This window comes from Rhamphochromis sp. 'chilingali' (assembly GCF_963969265.1).
Source record: "Rhamphochromis sp. 'chilingali' genome assembly, chromosome: 9".
In the NCBI taxonomy this organism is placed as follows: Eukaryota; Metazoa; Chordata; class Actinopteri; order Cichliformes; family Cichlidae; genus Rhamphochromis; species Rhamphochromis sp. 'chilingali'.
The window spans coordinates 17,199,868-17,224,721 of record NC_137936.1 but is presented as its reverse complement, the minus strand read 5'-3'; the positions used below and the strand labels follow the sequence as shown (position 1 = coordinate 17,224,721).

At 37.6% G+C, this 24,854-nt stretch overlaps 1 protein-coding gene across 31 annotated transcripts; it reads right to left on the bottom strand.

Moving 5' to 3' along the window:
- Positions 1-566: 566 nt before the first annotated feature.
- znf740a (zinc finger protein 740a) lies at positions 567-24,854 on the bottom strand. Of its 31 annotated transcripts, none has more exons than XM_080891687.1 (21): positions 24,503-24,853; positions 21,949-22,111; positions 21,556-21,738; positions 20,799-20,945; positions 20,047-20,167; positions 19,722-19,805; positions 17,552-17,635; positions 15,655-15,738; positions 15,086-15,169; positions 14,524-14,607; positions 14,014-14,097; positions 13,281-13,364; positions 10,717-10,800; positions 10,261-10,344; positions 9,783-9,866; positions 9,294-9,377; positions 8,030-8,113; positions 7,545-7,628; positions 5,256-5,339; positions 4,656-4,774; positions 567-3,911 (listed from the first exon to the last, which is right to left on the bottom strand). In XM_080891687.1, the coding sequence occupies exons 2-21, from the start codon at positions 21,991-21,993 to the stop codon at positions 3,738-3,740; spliced, it is 1,965 nt and encodes a 654-aa protein (XP_080747813.1). In that variant the 5' UTR covers positions 21,994-22,111; positions 24,503-24,853; the 3' UTR covers positions 567-3,737. The 31 variants fall into 31 exon arrangements, with proteins under 31 accessions (XP_080747813.1, XP_080747802.1, XP_080747824.1 ...); XM_080891676.1 differs by having other exon boundaries at positions 24,507-24,853; XM_080891698.1 differs by lacking the exon at positions 24,503-24,853 and adding an exon at positions 24,142-24,362.

Sequence of the window (24,854 nt, the reverse complement as noted above, 5' to 3'; positions counted from 1 at the left end):
TGCGTTAATGCAAATATATAATCTGCAAAATCAAATGTCAGCAACTCAGTACATTTAGGCATATAGATATGGTCGAGATGACCTGTTGAAGTTCAAAGTGAGCATTAGAATGAGGAAGAAGCGTGACTTTGAGAGTGGCATGGTTTTTGGTGCCAGACAGGCTGGTCTGCGGATTCCAGAAACTGCTATTATACTGGGATTTTACCACACCACCATCAGAAGCATTTACAGAAGACCATCTCTAAATGCACAACACGCCCTGCAGATGGGATACAACTCCTGTTAGCTAACAACAGGAAACAGGGAACAGTTCACACGGGCTCACTAAAACCGGACAACAGAAGACTGAAAACATTGCCTGGACTGATGATTCTCAGTTGCCACTGCAACATTCAGGTGGTAGGAACAGAGGTCAATAACATGCTCTACCTTTTGAACACCAGTTACAATGTGAGCATGAACAAATCACAATAACCTCTTTTTTGTGATTGTCCTGATACTCTTCACTATGGGTTACAACCTTTGTCATAATAAGCTCACATAAACACCAGAGGAAATCATCTCTGTCAAAAGGACAATAAATAAAAATGTATTAAGTAGAAGTTACATTAAAATAAACAAAACATGGAGCCACCTTGATGTTAAATCAAATACAAGTGACATATCATTGAAGTGTTTTTTTTAACTTACCTGAGATCAAAAACACACAAATTTAAAAAAAAAAATCATATTCCTTTACAAATTCTTTTTTTTTTTATTATTTCAGCATAATAGTAAGAAGCCTCTCCTCTGATTTTCATACAGTTGAAACTAATTGGATCACAAGGGTACATATTAGTTAGCCCATTTTACATTAATCATTGTAACATTTTTTTAGGAAGTTATTCTTATGCACTCATTTTCCTACACAAAATAATCAATATCAAGATCCTATCTTAACTGAGGACCATAACTCTGCATGCAAGACTAATAAAGAAAACAACTAATCTGTGATAGCTACTGTTATGCTGTTGTTCATCTAATACCATTGTCAATATAATTTACTACAAATACCAGGGACTTTGTATAAGAAAGAAAACATTTTCTTGCAGTACTACTGCCTCTAGTGTCAAAAATCACCGAACATCCTGGGCTCTCAACTGTACTGATCCAAATTGTTCTGTCCACCTTTCGTGTCAAGTTCAGGAGAAATAGGCTTTGTCTAAAACCTAAAATCTAGTACAGATTGAAGGACAAAAATATCCATCTCTTTTTTTGTCTTTTTTCCTTACACTCCAGTGTTTACAATTTCATCAGAATAAAAAAGGTCCTTGAAACAATCATCAAAAATGTGATGACAAACTCGCAGACAAAAAAAAACAAAATAAAAGCCTCCTTTGATCTGTCTGTAAAAAGAAGAAAATAAAACGTCAATCTTACAACAGGGTTCTATTGCATTTAACAATGAGAATACTAAAAACAGTGAATGACAAAAACGTATTAACAAGTGACGTCTACTATATATTGTATTGCCCTTTTGCCGTTTTCAGTATGTGCTCACACCAGAAGTGTCCCTTCCACAGATTGGGAATAGTGTTTCCACAGCAGAGGATTTCATTTCTCAAACTTGGCTCCTCTGCTCTTTAAAAGGCCAAGCCGCTGATAACAGAATCCCATCTTTGTGCACACAGATTTGATAATCAATGGACCATTTAAAGAAAGCTTCTCATTAATACTTTTGGTAAAACATCACTTGACTCAGTCTTCCACTTCTCTGTATCGAACACAAACATCTCTTCATCCTACAATTCACAGACCATAGAAAGCGTGGCGGGACTCCCATCTCCACAAGTGTCATCTGGACCACTCACTATTTATCCGAATAAGACCATAGTTACCAACAGATTATTCGCCCCAGTCTGCACTGACATTTCTGGGTTAAACAACAGGACGACGTGATCACAAGTTTACCAGTCACAGAAAGGAGCGTGTTTGAGAAAGTCATTAAAAAGCAGCAAAGCGGGCCCCGTGGGGCCACTCCTTGCTGTACCGAGTACTTTCAAAAGTTCAAAAGGTAAAAGAAATCGCTTGTAACGCTATCATTTAGTACTACAATGACTATTTGTGTATCCGCAACTTAAGGCTAAACCCAAAGACGTGACCGTTATTCCACACCAACTGTATAGTAATGTCTGGATGAAAAAGCAGTTGTTAGGTGTGCGGCAGAGTCAAGCAGGTGTTGATCCTGCCGTGGCCTGCGACCAGCCAAAGCACCGCCGCGTGGAAAACAATGTAGCACGACTGTCTTCTCACACGGACCGCCACGCGCAAGGGCCTCCTTTTTTTTTTTAAGGATTATATTCTGTGTTACACCATCACCAGTAGCTATGACCCAAAATATTCAGTTATCACCATAAACATGACTTCTAAACAGAAGAGCACATTAGTCTGGTTCAGCGCCACTGAATCCATCCACATTCAGTAACCACGACAGCTTAAGGATTAAAAATAATAATAATATGATGATGATGACGAAAGGCTAGTAAATACATCTGATCCACAATAATAAACGGCCAAGAAAAAGGCAGATGAGAAAAGAAAAGAAAACAACAGAAACATACTAAGGCCACAAGATTTTGTATACGCCCACTAATCTCACAAAGTGATCTGTACAAACATCACTGGACTTCAAAAGTGGCTAACCTGCATCATTATACACCAGGATCTATGCAGCATGAGCGAGCAGAGGAAATGTCCTGCTTTAGTGCTGCAGATCTCTATACATGTTCTGTATATTTACAGCTGAACACCACCACACGCCCTCAGTACACATGAAGGAGGGCTCGCCAAGTCTGCCGTCCTGTGTGTGACGCTCTGGGACCCGACACACGTTAAGTGCGCATCTCGTCGACTGCAGGTCGCACTTTCGTTTCTTGGAAGTCCTGGTTTTACAGTTATTGATATTAGTTTTATGTCACACAAAGTTACTCGGGTTTTCTCAGGATACGATGGTGACGGTGGCCAAAGACTGCATTTGAGCCAAATTCCAATTTACGTCAACACCTTGTTTTTCTTACAAAATAATCATTAAAACTGGACCTTCCGAGCTGAAAAAGCCAGGAAACACTTTATGCATCACATCAGATTTACACAGTAATAATAATAATAATAATAATAATAATAATAATAATGATGATGCTTTCAATGACCTGTCTTTATGCTTAACACTGTCTGATACAAGGCAAGTAAACTCCGGTCTGTACATGAAATGCCAACATAGTTTCCTCACTTTACCTGGAAGAAAAGTTCAGTTTTAATAACTTTAACCTAAAATGCTTTTATGATCCTTTCCAGGCCAAAGAGAATAAACAACAACAAAAAATTAGAAAGAAGCTCAAATACTCTTCTTCTCCACCTCATCACACAGTCAACCGTTTCCTGTCCGAGTACCACCAAATGCAAATTTTTTTTTTTGAACAATAAACTTTTTTTTTTTGCAAAAATCAAATAGATTAAGTACAAAACAGGACCACCGTTTATCACAGAAAAGTCTCATCTTAAAAAATGGGAAGAAACAGAAACACAGTAAAAAGTCAACAAAAAAACCCACAAATGTCCCGCTGTCGTTATTAATCCCAAGACTCGAGCTGCAAGATCAGTCTGTGCTAGAATGTGATGGCACTCTGCACAGAGCTGAGAAGAAACCCTGTGGCTTGTCCCGTCTCTGGAGGTGTTGTGGATCCAGAGAAGATTGAATGTCAGACCGCCAGTCGACCCGGAGGTGGATGCAGGGGGCTCCAGGTTGGGGGTGCCGGTGGGGGTTCTTGGGGATATGGGCGTGGTTCGCAACAGGGCTGGTTCTCTACTTTGGCTACGCCGCGCCCCTGGCACAACCGCCGATGTCGCAACAGTCGGTCTGTGCGCGAAAAGTTCTTCAAAAGATAAATATTAGACACGGTCAAATTCAGGTCAATTTCAAGGTCATCATTTTAAAAAATATGATAAAATTAAAAATGTCAGAGTAAAATGGAACTATGAAGGAAGGAATTTAAACCATACATGATTACTCTAAACTCAGGCGTGTCAGAGGGCAAACAAAGAGTGGGAAATGCAGAGAAGTCCCTAATATTTCAAAAAAGTGACTAACAATGTGGAAAAACAGTTGTTCCCTATATATAGACTTTATCCAGATGCAGTGCCATCAATCCATCCAAGTATTTATATGGCAGCATATTTTAGCATTTCTAGTTTTAGTGCATCGATAGTGGCAAAGATCAAATCACTAGTGGAGAACCCCTCTTCTTTTTTTCTAAGAATTCAGTCTGTGCTGATGAGCTAGACCCACTGTGGCTTTCACTGATAATTGTATTTATTTCTGTATTAACGTATATATCTAGTTCCATCTTCACTCAAACCATAACCCACAGCACGTGCTGCTTCAGTTAGCTCGCCACAGAGCAAAACAAGGACTACTGTTGCTAGGTGCAGTCAAAGGCGGTGGAGCTGGAGCTCATCTGCAGTATGAGAATCTTACCTCTTAAGAAAAATAACTTAACAGCCTGATGTCTAAAGGAACTGAAAAGTCTGGTGGTGCTGATACGACCCACTCAAGTCCAAATTTGAAATTCAGCACGTAAGACACCTCACGCGTGTACGCCGTGTTTATTCATACATACCTGCTGGCACCGTTCACACTGGTAAGGCTTCTCTCCACTATGGACACGCTTGTGTCTCTCAAGGTGGTAGCGCTGAATAAACCTCATATCACACATGTCACAAGCAAATGGCTTCTCTCCTAAAAGAGCACACAAATACAAAGTCAATGCATCAATTTTAGCGTCTTGTACCAAACTGCAGGCAGATTTTTACTTACTAAATCTTTCTTTGCAGACTAAATTTCCAACACTTAAAAAAACAAAAAAAAATTTAAAAAGAAAAACGTCAGGGAAAAAAACAAAAACAAAAAACAACTCCCTTATTAGTAAGTTTCAACAGTGAATTTTCAGCATCTGATAACTGATGTTCTAAAAAGGCCTCGTCATCAACTCATTATGTGTAGATCAAAGTGGAATTTCATGTTTTTGTGGCCCGGATGTACACATGATGGAGGGCCCACAAATTGGGGCAACTTTTTTTTTTTCTCTTTTTTTTTTGGAGACTGGTTCAACATCCCATCAAATGACTTGACAATCCAAACTCGAGTTTGTTGTGACCCAGTTATGTTTCAAGCGCCAGTGCCTTTCTCCGAAATAAGGGTACGGTAGAGGAACGCATACCCGTATGAGTGAGGCTGTGTCTCTCCAGGTGGTTACGCTGAATAAACCTCATGTCACACATGGAACAAGCATACGGCTTCACCCCTACACACACAGAGCAATATATTAGCCCTACCACTCACAAGTCCAACAAACACAACTTTCAACCTAACTATGCACTCTGTACTTTATTTTTCAGACATAACGCCAAAATGTTTAGACACTGCAACTACACAGCTCCGACCATTGGATAAACTAATAGACTTCAGTTAGATTTTAACATAATACAGGAGATACACATTTTGAAACAATATCACCAAAGCCTGTCCTGTGTGCTGTATAAGATTAAAGTCATTGTGCACCAATAATAAATAGAAATCATAGTATTTATTCCCTTTGAGGTTTACAAATTTGATGTTGGACCATATCCCCTCTTTACTAATATTATAGATATTTAACTAAGTTACTCATGTTTGAGGCTTTTGTCAATATGTAGTGTAACAAATACTTTAGATTACAGATTAAATTACTACAATCATAAATGTAAAAATAAAATGAGGGTAGTTAAGGTAGAACTGGTAACTGGGACTATGTTTAACCTAGTTGTTTTACACTGGTTTGTCAGTGACAATTGGATTTTGCAACATTGAGCTAATATAAAAAAAATAATTTGACTTATTTTGTGGTTTAGGCTATGGGTGAGAGCTAATGCACCCATTACTGGGACACAGAAGTATCAGAATTGCCATTTCATACCTTTGATTAAAAAGAATCAAAAGACTTTAAGGACAAATTACTAAAATGTACACAAAATGTGTTTCGTGTTCTAAACATTTGATTGTTGGCAATCTCAGGTATTGGATTTGGAACGGGGTTTGAAATGATTATGACCAAACCCTACCTATAAGGAGATTCTTTCAAAAAGCTTTAAGCCTTCTCAACAACAAACCCAGAGTAACACCTGGTATTACAACTTTAAATGTATGCAATCTGGACACATTATCTGTCTAATGAAATCTGATCCATAGACCTTTGGATTAACATTTTAGATTAATTGCATTTTCAACAGATAAACTAAATGATCAGTACTGCTCTTAATCGGGAAAACATGATTAAGTGCTGGTTCCAGGGTCTGTTTAAATCTCCTGGTATTAATACCAACCCAGCTACTGAGTACGTGTGTGTTTCTGTTTTCATCAATGTTGATGCTCTAAAGTTGAAATATCAGATTTTACTCGTTGACACAAGTTCTGTGTGTAGTGAACAAAAAAAGTACAGATACAAATGATGGGAATAAGCCTCCAACATACGTCAGGGCTCAGCCTTAGACAAAGAGCCAGCCATTTGGGAGCTGCTCAGAGCAGAGTCCTTATCTCAACCAAGAGAACCCAGCTGAGGTGATTCAGGGCCTCCAGGACACTGTAGGCCAAGAATTTCAGACTTTTCAATGCATGAGGAGACCCAGGGGAAGACTGAAGACACACTGGGAAAATTAGATGTCTTGGCAGCCTTGGAAACCCCTCAGGGTCCTTTGGCATCCAATTATAATACACAGGGTTTTCTTGATCTAGATAATGTATCCAGATACACATCACAACCAGGTTTAAATGGGGTGAGGGTGTTGGTCAGATATTCTGCAGTTCATATATTAGATTAACCAAACACACTACAAAAAAAAAAAAAAAAAAAAAAAAAAAAAAAAAAAAAAGTGTGAACAATGGCAATTCAAACATTCGGAGCAACTAACCAAACCCCTAGGGGAATAAAATACTGTTTTAGATCCAAAAGTATTCTCCCTCAGAAGTGCTAAACAATGTGCCTACTTTATAACTACACAGAAGTACCCTTTATATTACACAATAAAAGTCATCTACAGTACTGTGAAAAAGTTTAGAAACTCGAGTTCTTAATATCTTTTTTACATCAAACAATATTATGATTAAGGTGTCTGATTGGCCCAATTCATTCTTTAGTAAAACAACCCTAAATAAATACAGTTACAAAGAACTTAAGATCAGTGACAAAATGAACATCATATTCTACAACAGATGCCCTCTACATGACCATAACATCATGGAGATGGTCTGGGATTACATGGAGAGAACGCGCTGAAACAGTCGATACAGACAAGAAAATTGTGGCACGTTCTCCTATAACTAACAGGCAGAATATGAAGTCTTTATATGGAGTTACTTAAAATGAACTATTCGTGGCATCATCTTTTAAAATAGCCTTGCTTTATTTTGACTGTCCAAAACCTTTGCACAGTACTGTATGAAATGTGATAAGGGCAGGTGCGCGGACGCATACCCGTATGAGTGAGGCTGTGTCTCGCCAGGTGGTAACGCTGAACAAACCTCATGTCACACATGGTACAAGCAAAAGGTTTCACACCTAAATGCAAAGCATCAATATGTTAATTTCAGGTCTTTGAGCTTCTGTTTTACAATCCATCAATCAATATTGTACTTTTAACATCAATTTACAATTGATGGGTTGTTAACCATGCTTCACTTGTTTAATCTAGCCAAAGATTACGCTCTAAATCCAATTAAGAATACATTAAAACTGTTGTTCAAATTTCAAATCCACAGCTAAACACATCTCATGAGCTGATGATATCATAGTCCAAGATTTACGTACATGCCAAGATTTGTAATAATGTTTCCTTTCACAGATAATACAGGATAGCCTTGATTAAGATAAGTGCACTACTTAGTAAGAATAATAGTAACTGTCCCTATATTTAACATAATGAAAGTACTGTAGTACGGGTAAGGTGGGTGGACGCATACCCATATGAGTGAGGCTGTGTCTCGCCAGGTGGTAGCGCTGAAAAAACCTCTTGTCACACATGGTGCAAGCATAAGGTTTCACACCTAAACGCAAAGTAGCAATATTATATTACTTTACCTCAGTTTCCATGTTACCAATAAAAATCTAGGCTATTATTCATTAACCACACATTTGCCAATGCATGCAAAACAAAGATGCCAAATGTTTTCTTCATGAAACACTAGATACCCACAAAAATCAGTTAATGGACCATTTTATCTATATAAATCAAGATATTAGTACTCCAAAGTGTTACAACTGAAGCTCGGGGTAAACTTTAATAAAGACCATCACTTTCTATAAAAGCATGGTCGTACTGTCACAGTTTGTGGAGACAGACCGTGCGGAGATGTGTGTGGTGGACCCAGGACCCCTGTTTAGTCTTAATACTAACTAAGCATTTTGATCTCTCCTTTTAGGCAAGTAATGAAATAGGATTTCACAAGAAATAAGATTCTCTGATTTTTCTAATTAGCCAAATGTCTCTACAGTCCAGAGTTCTACAGTTAATTTTGTTTCAAAAGATGCTATGTGCTCAAAAGGGTGTCTATTATTTTAATTAGATTACTAGAGATGCACCGATTGACTCATGAAGGAGCAGAATCGTCCTTTTTCCAACATTGTCTGCCCAGACTGGCTCCCATACGTTGGGTTACTAATGAGTTTCATGCATGCTTAATCAATTCACATCCATGGTCACAGCCACACGTTAACATGTCATTAGCATCTAAGTTCCTCACTGTGAGTCAAGGCACAAAGTTTGGCAAACTAAACTGGGGAGGATCACCACAAAAATGTTTGAGACTTAAATCACTTTGATCCCAGTGACTAAAGCTAGCCAGATCTCAGAGCCATCTGCAAACCAGGAGCCTCGGTATAAGCAACAATTTTTAGAGGTTAATATCAAGGGAAATTATGGAGATAAGTGAAAAACACAAAAAGTCAATGACCCGTTATGTGGTGAAGTTACAAGGATAATGGAAAATGATGCAGGCCCTGACATTTGTCTTGTTATACAAATCTGTTGAACCTGATTTGTTTGGTAGGTGTGTACAGCAACCGGATTCTCCAAGAAAAATTGCAATCGGTGCATCTCTATAATTTCCCTATATAGCTATGCAAGATGTAAACTGGTGGTACTTGGTAATACTTGATATTGGTACAATAAAAGCTGTGTGACAGTGACCAATATAAAGTGTTATGGGCAGGTGCACTGACGCATACCCGTATGTGTGAGGCTGTGTCTTGCCAGGTGGTAACGTTGAAAAAACTTCATGTCACACATGGTACAAGCGTAAGGTTTCACACCTAAATGCAAAGCATTAAGGTATTATTTTCAGACTCGTTTTTGTGTTCACAATCCATCAATAAGCAAATTACTTAATTTATTCAGAATTGATGGGTTGTTAACCACTATTATTAATTTCCTTTTTTTAAAGCTGTAACTTGTTGTTCATCCAATTCCAGTAAAGAATACAAACTGAACCAATTCTCAAATCCACAGCTTAACACATTACATGAGCTGATGATGTTGCAGTCCTGTATTTCCTCACAGTCACATAAAACGTTACAATTATGAACATAATGTAGGGTAGGCTTCATCAACATCATTCTTCTGGCCACTTTAAAGTAACTAGCATAAACAGCTTACTCGTAACAAAATGCACATACAGTCTGATTTCAGTGAAATGGGTAAGGTGGGTGAACGCATACCCATATGAGTGAGGCTGTGTCTCGCCAGGTGGTAGCGCTGAAAAAACCTCTTGTCACACATGGTGCAAGCATAAGGTTTCACACCTAAACGCAGAGTAGCAATATTATATTACTTTGCCTCACGGTCTCTCGCTCTTTTTCCTTTATTTTCTTTCTTTCCTTTTTTTTTTTTTTAATTTAGAAAAAAATATTTAAGCTATTGGTTATTAACCACACAGTGGCCAATTCATGCAAAACCAGAACTTTTTCCCCCAAATAAATTTAGATTATAATTGCCAACAAAAATCAAAGCAGCAAAATACTGAATTATGGTTATCCTGTTGATTCTGACTGCTGACAGCTAACAAAAGACAAGAAAATGTTTATAATATTTATACATGACATGTTTCCTAAATATAAGTAATAAGACAAACTAACTAAATTAAATGTGCACACTTGCTAACAACACATGTCATGGGCACGGTGCACGGACCCATACCCGTATGAGTGAGGCTGTGTCTCGCCAGGTGGTAACGCTGAAAAAACTTCATGTCACACATGGTACAAGCGTAAGGTTTCACACCTAAACGCAGAGCATCAAGAGAATTATTTTTGATTCTCTACAACAGAGAAAAAAAAAGTATCTATAATTATGCCTGATAAATTAAATGTGCCAGTGTGGATTAAATTGATATCTGTGGTTAATAACCAATGTCATACCCCTGAAGTAACTTACAGGGGTACAATCTAAGATGCTTGTTTCAAATTACAAACTTCCCAGAGGGGCTATTAAGTTCACTTAAACATGAGCTGATAATGTCATCTAGCTGAAATTATACTTTGAATGAATCTTATCATAAACTGTGTCTGAATACAGATTTACAAGACTAGCTCAAGCATACACATGTAGCAGCATCCTAATTTTGTGACAGCTTTAAGATTGGCAGACGCATACCCATATGAGTGAGGCTGTGTCTCGCCAGGTGGTAGCGCTGAAAAAACCTCTTGTCACACATGGTGCAAGCGTACGGCTTCACCCCTATACACACAAAGTACCAGCTTTAGCATAAAAACACTCAACTGCCAAAATTGATCCATGTTAAACTTTACTAATTCCTTAGTAAAGTTTGGCTGCACTTATCAGCGCTTTGTTTAAACTGGAAATTCCAGGGTGCTTTAATAATCTGTCATTCCAATTGAAAACATTTGCATCTCTGAATAATAAGGACAATGCCCTCTGTGCAGAAAGTAGAATTAAAATTTTCCTAACCAAAAAAACCAAACCTATCAAAATGACAAAAAAAATATATAGAAATAAAAAATTGGGTTGAAAATTGAAGTCCACATTCCAACTAGCACAACAAAAAGTTTTTCACACTATGTCAATGGGTGCTTCTAATCGTGTAATTTCAACATACCACATACAGGTTTTCTGGAATAGATTTGTTCACGCTGATCACAGAAGGTGTGACAATTTTAGGCAGTTGGCAAACAACTCTGCACAAGACATTAAGTTTGCACATTCATTTGCGGAGCAAGAATTAACAGGAAACTGCTCTGAAAATCATCATACAGAACCTATCCTAGCACCGAAGCACAAATTAACTTTATCTTCCATAAGAGAAATCTGTAGTTTGGAAATATACAGCTTTTTTTTTAAAAGAGAGAAGCTTGTGTTAGTTCCTGACCATCACTTTGAATGTGAAATGACACGATTATGTGGGGGGGGGGACAAACAAACACTGGCCTGGATAGTGGCAGTCCCGATCTAAGTGACATTCCCATCAACTGAAAAGATAATGTTTCCCTTAAAGTCCCCTCCCACTTCTTCCAACAAGGCCACAAAACCTACACCCCTTAATTCAGTTTGTAAATTTGCACAACAATTCCCAATGAACAAATCTTAAATTCAGTATCAACATGTAAAAAACAAAAAAGCCCACTCATCTTTTAATAAAAAAAAAAAAAGAAATGTTTTCATTATATCAAGATAATTGGCTAACTGTAATATTCAAAGCTGCAAGTAATACAACTCCTTTTTCTGTTCTTCCCCATACACACACAGTTTACAAGGTTTAATATAAAAAGTTGATACATACTGTAAATGATGCAAATATGACAATGTCATAGCTGTCAATATCATCTTTTGTACTTTTGAATAAAAACATTAGTTGCAGACTCACCACCTTCATGCTCTTTCATTTTGAGTTTAATTCCACAAAATAAAATAAACAGTTGAAATAAACTAGCATTACTTTTTTTCACAAATGTTTCATTTAGAAATGCAGTGTTGGTCAAGTTACTTGAAAACAGTAATTAGTTACCAATCACTGATTACTTCTCCCTGTAAGTAATCCAGTTACTTTAGTGATTACTTATTTTCAAAAGTAATTAGTTACTTTATTACTTAGTTACTTAAAAAAAAAACCCAAAAAAACAAATACCCCCCCCCCACCAAAAAAACCCCCCCACACGATACACAACCTGAATATATGATAAAGCAATAGACCTTTCAGCCTAATTCTACTTTTTCTGCATTATCCATCATATAAATTTGAATCAAATGAAAAAGTGTTTTAACTTTATGCACATTGCATCAAGCAAAAATTCAATTATATGCAACTGTCTCTGACTGGAAGAAATTTGTTTAACATTTAAACCTATTTTCTGCATATTCCAGTGAGTGGGGCCAGTGAAGGTTTGCTCGGTGACGCAGCGGTCATGTCAGTAGGGGGTATCCAGGGGTTTCTCTGTGAAGTTCACATTCCCATGGCAGCGTGCTATGTGCTTGCTCAGATTTAAGGTTTAATACTTTGCTGTTGAAAGAAGTTTTCTTCGCATGTAGAGTGTACAGCGGACGCTAATGTTTTTGTCACTTTTACGGAATCAAATTCAAAGTAATGTCAGTACTTCGGAGCTTTAAACGCTGCATGGTCGTACTCTCTCCATATTATCCATTGTTGATCTACACATGTCTGTTGCTGCCACGGACGTCGTATGCTTATCATTGTCATCAGACACTCTCACAAACAAAATCACAGTTTAGTAACGCAGGCTGCTTACGGGAAAGTAACAGTACTCTAATTACTTTTTGCAATAGTAATCCCTTACTTTACTCATTACTTGAAACCCATAATCAGATTACAGTAATGCGTTACTACCCATCTCTGCCGAAGCATCAAACAGAGTTACCACAATAATTGTTAGGTTAAAAAAAAAAAAAAAAAAAAAAAGTACACATAATTATGACTTTAATAGCTAAATAAACACTAGAGAGGTACTGAGTTTTCACTTTATAGTCATCATGTCATTTCATATACAAAGTATGGGGGAAATATTACTACACAAATTCTTACAGAAGATCCTTACAGGTAGATCATGACAAATTAGCATTTGTCAGAAAAGTGATAGAAAGCAACACAAACTCGAGTTTGAAGCAGCCATGTAAACATTATTTGTGGGCACATGCAAGGGAAAGTCAGGGTGAGAGGGGGGCAAGATTTAAAAAGTGAGGCATACCTGTATGAGTGAGACTGTGTCTCTCCAGTTGGTAACGTTGTATAAACCTCATGTCACACATGGTGCAAGCATATGGCTTCACTCCTAAAGACAGCACAACAACATCAGATGTATTTCAACACACTGGTGAAAGTGATGAACACCACTTAAATAAATGACAGATTAACTATTGTAGCATGCTTTTTTACTGACAACACATTACACTGAAAAGACTAACAATATACAGACATTAAAAGGCGTATTAAGAAATCAAAAATAATCAAAGAAACCGATTTTTACATCTTAAAGTTTGGTTGAAACTTAACGATTACCCACTAAAAAAAAAATAATTAAAAAAGAAAAATCACCAACATTTAGTTTCTCCAGATGTGGGGAAACAGGTACTTGCAAACGACATTTTATACTACCAATGTCTGCAATTTAAAGGCTTTTTAGTGTAGTGTATCTTTCATTCAATATACAATAGTCAAGAATAACCATGCAATAGTGCCATTACAGTGTTAATCACAAAACAAGGTAACTGACAGAGTCACTTTTTCTGTGGACAGTTTTCCAACAAAGCCTAAAAGCTCTATTAAACATTGTTTTTTTTTTATGAGGGGGAATTAATTTACCAACAATGTGATAATTATAGTATCATATAAGACGGTGAAATCAACATAAAACAAATGAGTATATGGTTTATAAATATATCAGGTTTCACAGTGAAAGGGGAACAATTAATCAAGCATACCAGTATGAGTGAGGCTGTGTCTTGCCAAATGGTAACGCTGGAAGAACCTCATGTCACACATGGAGCAAGCGTATGGCTTCACCCCTAAACGCATACAGTGTGAAATTTTAGGGGGGACAAAAATAATAATAATAAAAAAAAAATAAAAAAAAAAGGTTCTCATGAACTATGTGCACAAAATTTGTCAATCTACATAAACTAGTCAATATTACATAATAACAAGAGCAAGTACTTTCATGACCAGCTAATTCTAAACATACAAGACAGAAAAACGTGTCACATAAACCCTAACAGCAGTTAGCAAATACAACGTACACAACAGAAAAGACAAAACTATTAATTCTTAGCGTCTAACAGTCAAGAAAATGAACTAACAAAAAAAATAAAAAAATAAAAAAAAATAAATCACAGCTTGCTTTGTGTCTGTCGGGTAGGTGATTCACACACATACAAACAAATATCAACAAGCCCTAATGGTGTTAAGTGAGAGGGACAAGTAAAACTTAGTACCCGTATGGGTGAGAGTGTGTCTTGCCAGGTGGTATCTCTGGAAAAATCTCATGTCACACATAGAGCAAGCATATGGCTTCACCCCTGCACACACAGAGCAAAATCCTTTGAAAATAATAGTAATAACAATAATAAAATAAGCACAATGAATTCAAGGACTCACTTATATAATGTATCCAGACATGCCAAAAGCAGTGGCATCAGTACAGTGCCACACTAAATGCACATGTCTAACATTTCATAATCTGTTAACATGTCTGTAAATAGGGTGGGTGGTGGGGGGGGGGAAAAAACAAGCAAACAAAAATGTCTTTTGCCAAACTTAAAACTTTTCATGCCAACAAGCTTTTTGAGAGCCAAAATTGACTCAAAGTACTCATCAAGATGACTGTTATTGTAACACTGAGGTAGAAAACTGAAATGCACTCCTTATATGCCTCAACAGTTAAAAATGCTTGATGTTTATGAGTATTTGGTCCTATAAAAAGGAGTGGCCTGCAAACTTAAAATTGGGTATTTGGGCACCAAGACAGGGTGAAAAAAAAAAAAAGCAGACCCATACCCGTGTGAGTGAGGCTGTGTCTTGCCAAGTGGTAGCGTTGGAAAAATCTCATATCACACATGGAGCAAGCGTATGGCTTCACCCCTACACACATAAAAGTTTGTAAATATCAGCTAGAAACGGCATCAATTTTTAACACATGACCACAACTCTTCCCTTAGAATAGCTCTTCTTTTTGTTTCACATATTATACCAATCGGCCTGAGAAGCCAACGCACAATTTAGATTTAGCAGTGGTTATAGGAACTATGATAACACTCGACTTATTTCAGTGAAATTTTGAAAAAAAAACAAGATAAACAAAAACGGTATAAATGTACAGATAAAGTAGAGCTTTCAGCAGGGGAAAAGCTGAGGTTGTTTGCATACCCCTACTATGTATGCAAGATTTCAACTAAAGGTTTACCACTTTTTCCATCCTCCTATTACATGTCTGGATACATCCTCATGCTCTTCAACATGTTATTTATTTTTTGGGGGGCTGGAATCCTATTCACGATGCATGAAGGTAGAAAGCTAAGACACTTAAAACACGTCTACCTAATGAACTACGGTAAGCAGACGCATACCAGTATGAGTGAGGCTGTGTCTTGCCAGATGATAACGTTGGAAGAACCTCATGTCACACATGGAGCAAGCGTACGGCTTCACCCCTACATACACAAAGTATCAACATATTAGCTAAGACCTTCCTTCAAAGGAAGGCATCAAGTTACTCAAGACTTTAGCAGGCATTTTATATTCTAACCAGGCTTCATGCAAACAGCGATTTGTTTTACATTCCATCAATGAAAGAAAGGGGGGCAGCTCATTTTCAAATAAACTGAATAGCACTATGAGGGGAAGGAAAAAAAAAAGAAAAGAAAAAAAAAGCAGCAACAGGGCATAAGCCATACATGTCAGCAACGAGACAACTAGTGAGCGCGATTACACCGGCCAGCCGAAGCACAAACATTCTCCAAAGTTAACCATCACTCGTGGAAACAAAGCATTTTTTAGCAAATGGTTTTTCCTCACACAGTGTACATTGATTCCATTTACAGCAAAATTAAGAAAACACGTTGCTAGATGCGCGCTTCTTTCTTGCACACCAAAATGATGGCCTGCAAAAGCTTACAATCTGCTTTCTACCATAAAGTTACAAGAGACGCAACTGAGTAACTGTATGAATGTTAATTAAAAAGCAAGGCAGTTACAGCTTAGAAACATGAAGCCCTCAGCCATTAGTTTACATTTAAAATGTGGACATCAAAGGACTATTCCCATAATATACCATGGCCAAATCAAAGCAACTACTTAAATATGACTTTTCTCATACAGTTAACAGAAATGTGAAATTTAGACAAAACAATATTTTCACATTACTGAAATGTCACTTTTCAAAGAAGAACAAAAAAAATACTAATTGAACTCTTCAATCTTCGTTTGTAGATCAACTAAGTCAATTATCAATAAGTAAAAGTCTGTTTTTTTCATGATTACTTGGTACACAACTATGCAGCTATAAACAACAGCTGATGGCAAGCTTTACTCATTTTGCCCGAAGTGAAGCCGCAGAAAGAGTATCAATCCGGGATTACACTGGCTGTGTGTGATGACTTGACCTCTAAGGGACGGCCAATATTTTGTGGCTTCAGGTAACCCCAATAGAGCCCCCAGTTGTTTGAGTCAACACTTCCTGTTTCGTACACTAGTTGTTCTTTAGAGATTCACCACAAAAAATAAAAATAAAAAATGTACATACAATTTAAAAATGTTAATAAAGTGAAATTATTCTCAGATGACAGTCAATTATTTTTAAATTTCATTTCAACAAAGGTGTTGTCTATTTTGCTCTTCACAACGAGCACTTACCCAAATACAGCTAAAGTTCAAACATGACAGATCAAACCCTTGGAGCACATTTGGAAACTTCAAATGTTTGGACAACTTTTTTTTGGTACAAAAGTCTTGTCCCTTGGCTAAAAATTGCATGAATGAAGATTTTTGTGCACAGCAATGGTACAAGAGGGATTATGTACTTTGACAAGTCCACCACTTTGGGCAATGCTAAATGCTAATATTTGTCGCTGTGTGCATGTAATTTAACATTCTGATGTATACTGAAGTGTCTTTTTCAAGCGTTAAATGATTGAAATAAAGCAAATCAAATGCTGATGCATTTTTGTACCATGATATACTTTCCCTTTCCTCTCTTCTGAATATATTAAAATTCAGTCCTTTCATGGTACAACAAATACCCTAAAGGGCTCTTTAAACAATGTGTTCAACACTTACTCAAAAGTTCAATCCCACAAAAAAATGTTCTCCTTTTACAAAAAACAAAACAAAAGCAAAACTATAAAAGGCCGTTTCCCAGCTGCATGTTTACCTGTAAGCTGTTTGTGTCTGATTTTAAATGCATAAATTTTGATTTCAGAGAACTGATTTTAAAAGTTAAACTGGGTACGGTAAATGGACGCATACCCGTATGAGTGAGTCTGTGTCTCTCCAGGTGGTAACGCTGGAAAAATCTCATGTCACACATGGAACAAGCGTACGGCTTCACCCCTACACACACAGAGCATAAAATTATTAGCTATTCATTCTAATAAATAAGCGATTATATAAAAAATTATATAATATATAATGTAGAAAACAAAGAACAGATGCAATTTTGCCACAAAGTGCAAGTGGTTACTCTTAAAGATTATTAGTGAATTTTTAATTACATTTATAAAACGGGGGGAATAATGGGGCAGCAGCTCTGACCTGCACATAGTGCATAGTATAAAACAATGAGGTTTTTAAAAAAATCCAAGTATTTTTTTAAATAAAATCCTCAGTTTATATTTTATATAATTAAAAACAAAACAAAAAACACAACAAAAAAAAAAAACTAAGAACATAGTCCTTTGATGTCCATGCAGTCATTTTTACTACATATAAAAAAAGAATTACATACAAAAATTATTTAAATGATTTTAAACATGCACAAATAACTATGCATTGCATGTTTTTCAGTCTGTGCTTTCAGGTATTCAAATTCACAGAAACAGGTCCACAGGTCTAACTCCACTTTTAAGTCCACTATCAAAAAGTCTTAAGAGAACTGTGGGTGTTGTCATTTAGAAATGTAAGAATATTGGGGAGGAAAAACAATAAATCATTCATCTATGTACCGATACTGCTGGTTTCTAAACAACCGTTTAGAGAACGTTTACCAACATATATCTGCTTCTGAATTGAAACTTGTATAGGAACTGCATGCAAGAAAGTCTTGGCAGATATTTGGGAAAAAGAAAAAAAAAGGATGGTGTAGAAGAAAGGGTAGTCAAATGTGGTCTGTTGTACTTGTGTTCCATCATTTTGCACTGTAACATGCTGTACTGCATAAGGTAACATCAGAAAACATGGGTATATCTGCCATGAAGAAGTTTAAATTAAAAAAAAAACCAAAAAAAAAAAACCAAACTATGTTAAGACAAGTGTGTCAGACAGACATCTTGGGAGGATCAAACAGCACTGCACAAACAAAAGTCCAGATCAGAAATGCTTATCTTGCTAATTAAAAAGGAAACACAGCCAAAGTCTAAGCAAAGAGCCAACAAGTTGGAAACAAGACCCAACAAATCAGTTTGAATTTGCACAAAGTCACAACACAGACTAATTTCCTGAGCTGTACCAAAATATAGATGCTGTATGCAATTGTTTGGCTATTCATCTGTTAGATAAGCCATCTCATTTTACACACCTTGACTTCACCTTACTACTGCTATGTCCTTTTTTCCTCTGTTTCTTTGCTGTTTTAATGGGTTGAGCAGTGGTGGTAATTATTCGCTAAGCTTCAGAGCTTTGGTAGTAATTTCAGCCTCCACAAGACCTACAGCTGAACTCTGCTTCAGGGTTACGGTAGAGTTAGCCAAAATAAACTAAAAACAAAAACACATTTTACTTTATTAGAATAACATAACCTGGATTTTAGACAAAAATGAATTGTTTAACAGCAATACGGTGTTACAAAACTGACTAATATACACAGGCGTTTAATTTTAGTCTTTGTAATTTGGTCAAATTTGTAAACAAGCAAGAAAGATTCTGCTGTGCAAGTTTATTGACTGAAATGGACTGTATTATGTTTACAGTTGTAATGTTAAAACAGAAAACTACTAAAATGTATCTTAATATTTACACACAAAAATAAAGGAAAAAAGTGCAACTAAAGACAACGAAAAAAACCCCACTCTAAACACTAAATCTAACACTGAGCACAGAGAAATTTGTATCATCATTTCTGTTAGACTAAATTAATATACATGCTAAAATTTTGCAAATACTTCTACAACTGATGCTGATCAAAATATAATCCAGAGGGAAGAAAACTTGTTATAAATGCTGAAAAAGTAAGAGTTTTTAATAGTGGACTCGGGGTTATTGGACCACACAGTATTCAATTTCCCACTGTAAACTTTCCAGTTATTGGGAACACATAATTATCAGACTGAACATTTTGAGGTGAACAGATTTTGGGAGTGGCTTTGTTGGAAATTACTGTCCACTGACAAAATGAATCCTGAGCATCTGTCCATTGACTTAAGTGACAGACTACATAAGTAGTCAGACTTATGTAATATGGGTACGGTTAAAAGACGCATACCCGTGTGAATGAGGCTGTGTCTCTCCAGGTGGTAACGCTGAATAAACCTCATGTCACATACGGCACAAGCATACGGCTTCTCCCCTAAACCGAAGAGCACCAGTTTTAGTTAAAGTCCCCACAGATACCGAGTGGCTGTGAGGCAAAAGCTATTACCAAACAATGTTTTAAGCAGGCCATTGCAAAACTTCACAGTCGCTGCACACTCCTAGACTCAGTATAACTCAAGCTTTCAAAGCCTCTTTTAACAAGTCATTCACATATTTAGGCAATAAAGGCTGTCCTGGCCTAACTGCACTTGAGCTGTTCCAAACACAAACCATACCTGTATGAATGAGGATGTGTCTTTTGAGGTGGTATCCACTCCTAAACGCTCCGTAACAGTGATCACAAATAAAGTTTTTCTGCACTTTGGATGATGGACCATTCTCATCGCCACCTGCGCCCTACGGAGAATGGTCAAGAACAGTGGTTAAACAGTTTAAATCCTACACCTTCATTGTGTAGTAACATTTCAGTTATACCCCCAAAAAAGCACCCGTCCAACTGATCAGAACTGGATGATATTCTAATTTTTGTGAAATGTCAGCAAGTGCAGTCCTATAGCTATTACTCTCCTAAGATATAAAATGAGAGTTATTTATAACCACCAATCCTTAAAATCAGCAGTATGAATGAAGACAACATAAAAGGTTGTTTTGTTTTTCAAACTACGTCATTTACATCTGAATTGACAAAATACCCCACAACCCCTTCCAATGGCCTAATGCCCTCATGTTACTGCTCCCCCTGTTATGCACACAACTGCAGTTATTGTGCTCTGCTTCACTCTGCTCCCCTCCCCCTCTTTCCTCTCCAGAGATCCTCCACCCCCTCCACATCTTCCCTGAGCTCCTCCCCCCACCCCCACACAAACAAAATGTGCACACAAGAGATCCAAGTCAGGCGCACTCGAATAAAGTTAAATGCTTTAACTACAAAATATGTACAAAGCGGCTTGGGCGCATTTTCTGCAGTGAGCAAAAATTAACAGACGCAACAGAGACAATTCCCTATTTAGCAATCAGAGCCACTGACCTTCCCTCCCCTTCCTTCTTGTTCTCTCACTTTACAGGGCGTTACTGATTTCCTGTTCTTTTTTTTCTGCTGCATGTCCTCGTTGGCCCTCATCTCTTTCTCATCCAGCAGGCGGGGAGCTTGGAATTCACCTTCCTTCCGGATAAGCTACCAAGCCAGACAAAAAAAAAAAGAAAAGAAGAAAAAAGTTAATTATTTCCTATTTTTAAGAATGTGTTAAAAGTGCTCTCTGAGACAAAACAGTATGGACATTACTGAGCTGAAATGATGCAGTTTAGCCATTATGTCCATTTCTGCCAACGCTGGAAGCAGAGGTTGGTCACATATAACAGTTGAGGTTTGTATTTTCTAATTTTAGTTAAACCATTACATACTTTAAAACCATTTGGCACACCTTCTGATGGAGAACTGATAAGTGCTCTTTAATTTTCTGGTAATTGCAAGTTTCGTTTGCCAAAACAAAAAAACTTCTAAGTTGTGGAAAACAAAGGAAAATGGGCTAAAAAGGGAACTAACTACGCACCCTTGAGTATAACTTGTTAGTGCTTAGGTTAATTCCCTTTTCCATCACAATTTCAATCTATATCCAATCTAAATTATAAGTTAAAATGCTAAACAGAAAGCAAAAGTTGTTTTAAACTGGGAGAAATCACAATAGGATGACCTATTGTGCCAAGTGTTTACACCCTTCAGAATATCAGTAACACAACATAAAACAGCCCAATTTCCACTCCACATTTCCCACGTGGGTCCTAACCAGGGGTGGACAGCTCATTCCAGATGGGAGGATCATATGGCTCTGAGGAGCGCGGTCAGGTCCCTCTCTCTGCGGTGGTGCATGGCCAAGTGGAGCCATCATTTTTTTGGGTGGAGCGGCCATGGAGCTGGCCTGCATCAGGGCCATACTGGACAGGACCGCTTCGCAGCCAAGCAGCCCCGCCTGCAAAGAAAGAGAGTTAACAACAACACTTTACCAAACACATCAAGCATTTCAACAAATCAGCAGTCTGCAATTTCAAATGATCTGCATCTAAGACAATACTGCGAGTAGCACGCAATGTGCTTTGGCAGTCATCAACGACAACATCCTGAGTGACACAAGACTGCAAGTAAAGTTATTTGTCACCACTTTGGTGTTCTTAAAACAAACCCATTTCATATGGTCGCGGACTGAGCTGCTGGGCAGATGTGACATTGCTGTTGTATATGTGAGCGCAGGGGCAGGGGTGGGGACAAGGTCATCCAGAGATCCGTCAGTCAGGATGGTCGGGCTGGTGGGAAGCCACACCCACCTCACTCATCAAGCATTAAAACTGAGGAAGAGGAGGATGTGGATGAAACAGACAAACATTAAATTACAACAGCAGCACCTGCTGTCTTTACCGTTACATATGCCAAAGAAATATAATACAGAAATGTGTCTCATTTGGACAAATGATTGGACGATTTGCATAAAGGGTTTACTAACTGTGGCTAAGATTTACTTAATCGTGCTATATTTTTACCTTACACCTATGTTTTTTCCCCATTTTATAATAAACACGCCAAATCATGATCAGATATCATACTCATCTCATAAAGATGAGATGAGTATGCATTATAATAAAAAGCATTATGATAAAAAGTAAAAATACAAAAACTCAGACAGAGATGATTATGACTGCAAGAGATCATTAATATGGGTGCGAAAATTTACAATTCGAATCTGTTTTGTTCCCAGTTCTGCATATTAGATTTGTCTGTGTTGAGACATTAGTGTGGAGGTGAATTTAAGTGATATGCATATAGCATCGATTTTACAGTAGCTTTAAGTACAATGCATGCAAATTTATAACAACTAAATATTCTTACACATTTTAAGTTAGCATCACTTCATTTATGTGCAGCATATAGATGCAGTATATGCTGCATAGGTTGTAAGGATCGTAAAGCTCCGTGTTTTGAGAACCATTTCTGTTAATCTACTAAATACTGTAAGCCTAGTGCACATCAAATGATAATTTTTGGTGTATGTATTTGGATGAAGTTTGGTTATGAAAATTTCCCCAGTAGTTTAAAAAAAAACAAGCTCTGCGCCAACAATCTAAAAAGGTCCACTTTGCTCTAGGTAATAAATACGAAACTCTTGTAAGGCATCATGAAAGGTCATTTTTAGTCTAGCTGGTTTCAATTTGTGTAAAACCTTCAGGTCTTCAGAATTAAGTATATATTTGTGCAAAAACAGAAACGTGTGAAGATTGGCATACTGCAGAGAAACTACAGCAGAGTCAGACAAATCACATTTTAAAATACCAGGATGACTGATGAGACAATTAGCATGTCCAAACACTTAAACATGGGAAGTTCTTTAAAAAACAAAAAACCATGTATCATTTATAGTGCAGGTAGTGCAGGACATATGTTAAGTACGAAAGGTAACAAAAGAAAAAAAAAAACATGTAAAATACAAACCAGAATTCAACATTTAATAGCACAAAAGAAGCAGCTGCGTGGGTGCGAGTCTATCAGGGGAGGTTATTATTATTTTGAAGGAAATAACTCAGATTACATGAATCCCCTTGTAAAGTACAACTTGGGGTGATATCATGGAGAAAACCTTAGCTGTTGTGGAATATATATGAGCGAGGGTGATTATTAGTGTGCTGCTGGAGACTAATGCAAAAGTGCTTGCAATGCAATAAATTATAAGCCTAAATAAAGTAAAAAAAGCACGTAAAGTTCTCCGACTGCACCCACGCTGATCGTTTGCATTTAAACGTGCGTTTTGTATTTTTAAACACGAGGTTTGTTAACTCGAATGTTACGAGGAGGCCATTAAATTACCGAAAGAAACACTGCTCGGTCTTGTGAAGGGGTTCTCATGGGGTTTTGTGTTAGTTTGAAGGATCGTTGTTATACTCACCATTATACGGATTAAATGCTACGCTTGTGCAACACTATAAAGGTTAACCATGGCCAACAATATTTTTTATAACAGGTTTTCGCCATCGGCGTGGGTTAACTAAAAAGGGCTAACGTTGCTAGGAAAACAGACAGCTAGCGAAATGCTAACATCAGCCAACACTGATTAAAACACTACACGAACACGTCGCATAGTTATTTTCAGTTTTTAGTAGCTGTGTTTTGTGATGGCGGAGAAAATTAAATGAGCCAATATTATTATATTATACTGACTATAATATAATTTATTAGCTTTACCGACGAGTGGCCTTCAAACTACCACCCAACCCATCATTAGTTCTGCTGATGCTGGAACAACCTAGCTAACATCAGCTAGCTGCTCGCGGGCGCCCTCGCCCACTCTAATGTTACTGCCAGTAATCGAGCAAATTTTGAAGCCCACCTGGTCACCGATGTAACACAGCTGCAAAGCGAGAGTATATATCTTGCTAGATTTATGTAATAATAATATTATTATTATTTTTACAAAACGACGCTTCTTACGATATAAGCTAAAGCGGTTCAAGACAAGACTGAGTAATAAAGGCATTCGTGATGGCCGTCGCAGCGAGTGCCTCCCCCTCCCGACGAATAAGCTAACATTTGTTAGCGGCCTAGCGAGAGCTAACATTGACGCCGTAATTTTGTGCAAACCCCCATTTGCTCTACTACCACACGGTGGATTTTGCAGATAAAGCTACCAGACCGCGTAATGCACATTTGGAATCCGCGGAGCATCTGAGAAGAAATGAGAATATATTTACCTACCTTTCTGCTTCACTCGCCCGACGTTTTCTGTACCGTCTAGTTTACAAACACAGGAAACGCCACAGGATGTAACCCACTCCCCCACACAGCAGCAAAGCCTCCTCAAGCGAAGAGAAAAGGGTCATCTTCTATCAGCTCCCCGTGAACAAGAGAGCCTTGGCTCGAAAGGGCGGACAAAAACTCAGTCCATTTTCATAAGTGGCGTGGGGATTTTGACGCCCACTCCACACTGTTGTGGTGCTGCTGGTCTCTGAGTTTGCAGCAGATACAGACTACGACTGAAGAGACGCAGACGAAAAGGAGCGAGCGCTTAAAATGACAGAAAACAGGGACGTGCACACAAACACC

Bases quoted from the DNA above. Each gene is read 5' to 3' on its own strand.
- znf740a (XM_080891687.1), bottom strand. From the start codon at position 21,993: ATGTCACATCTGCCCAGCAGCTCAGTCCGCGACCATATGAAATGG. The intron at 15,739-17,551 runs GTATGCGTCCAT...TTGTGTATGTAG, and splicing joins ACACAGACTCACTCATACGG to GGGTGAAGCCGTACGCTTGC. The intron at 10,345-10,716 runs GTATGCGTCTGC...CTCTGCGTTTAG, and splicing joins ACACAGCCTCACTCATATGG to GTGTGAAACCTTACGCTTGT.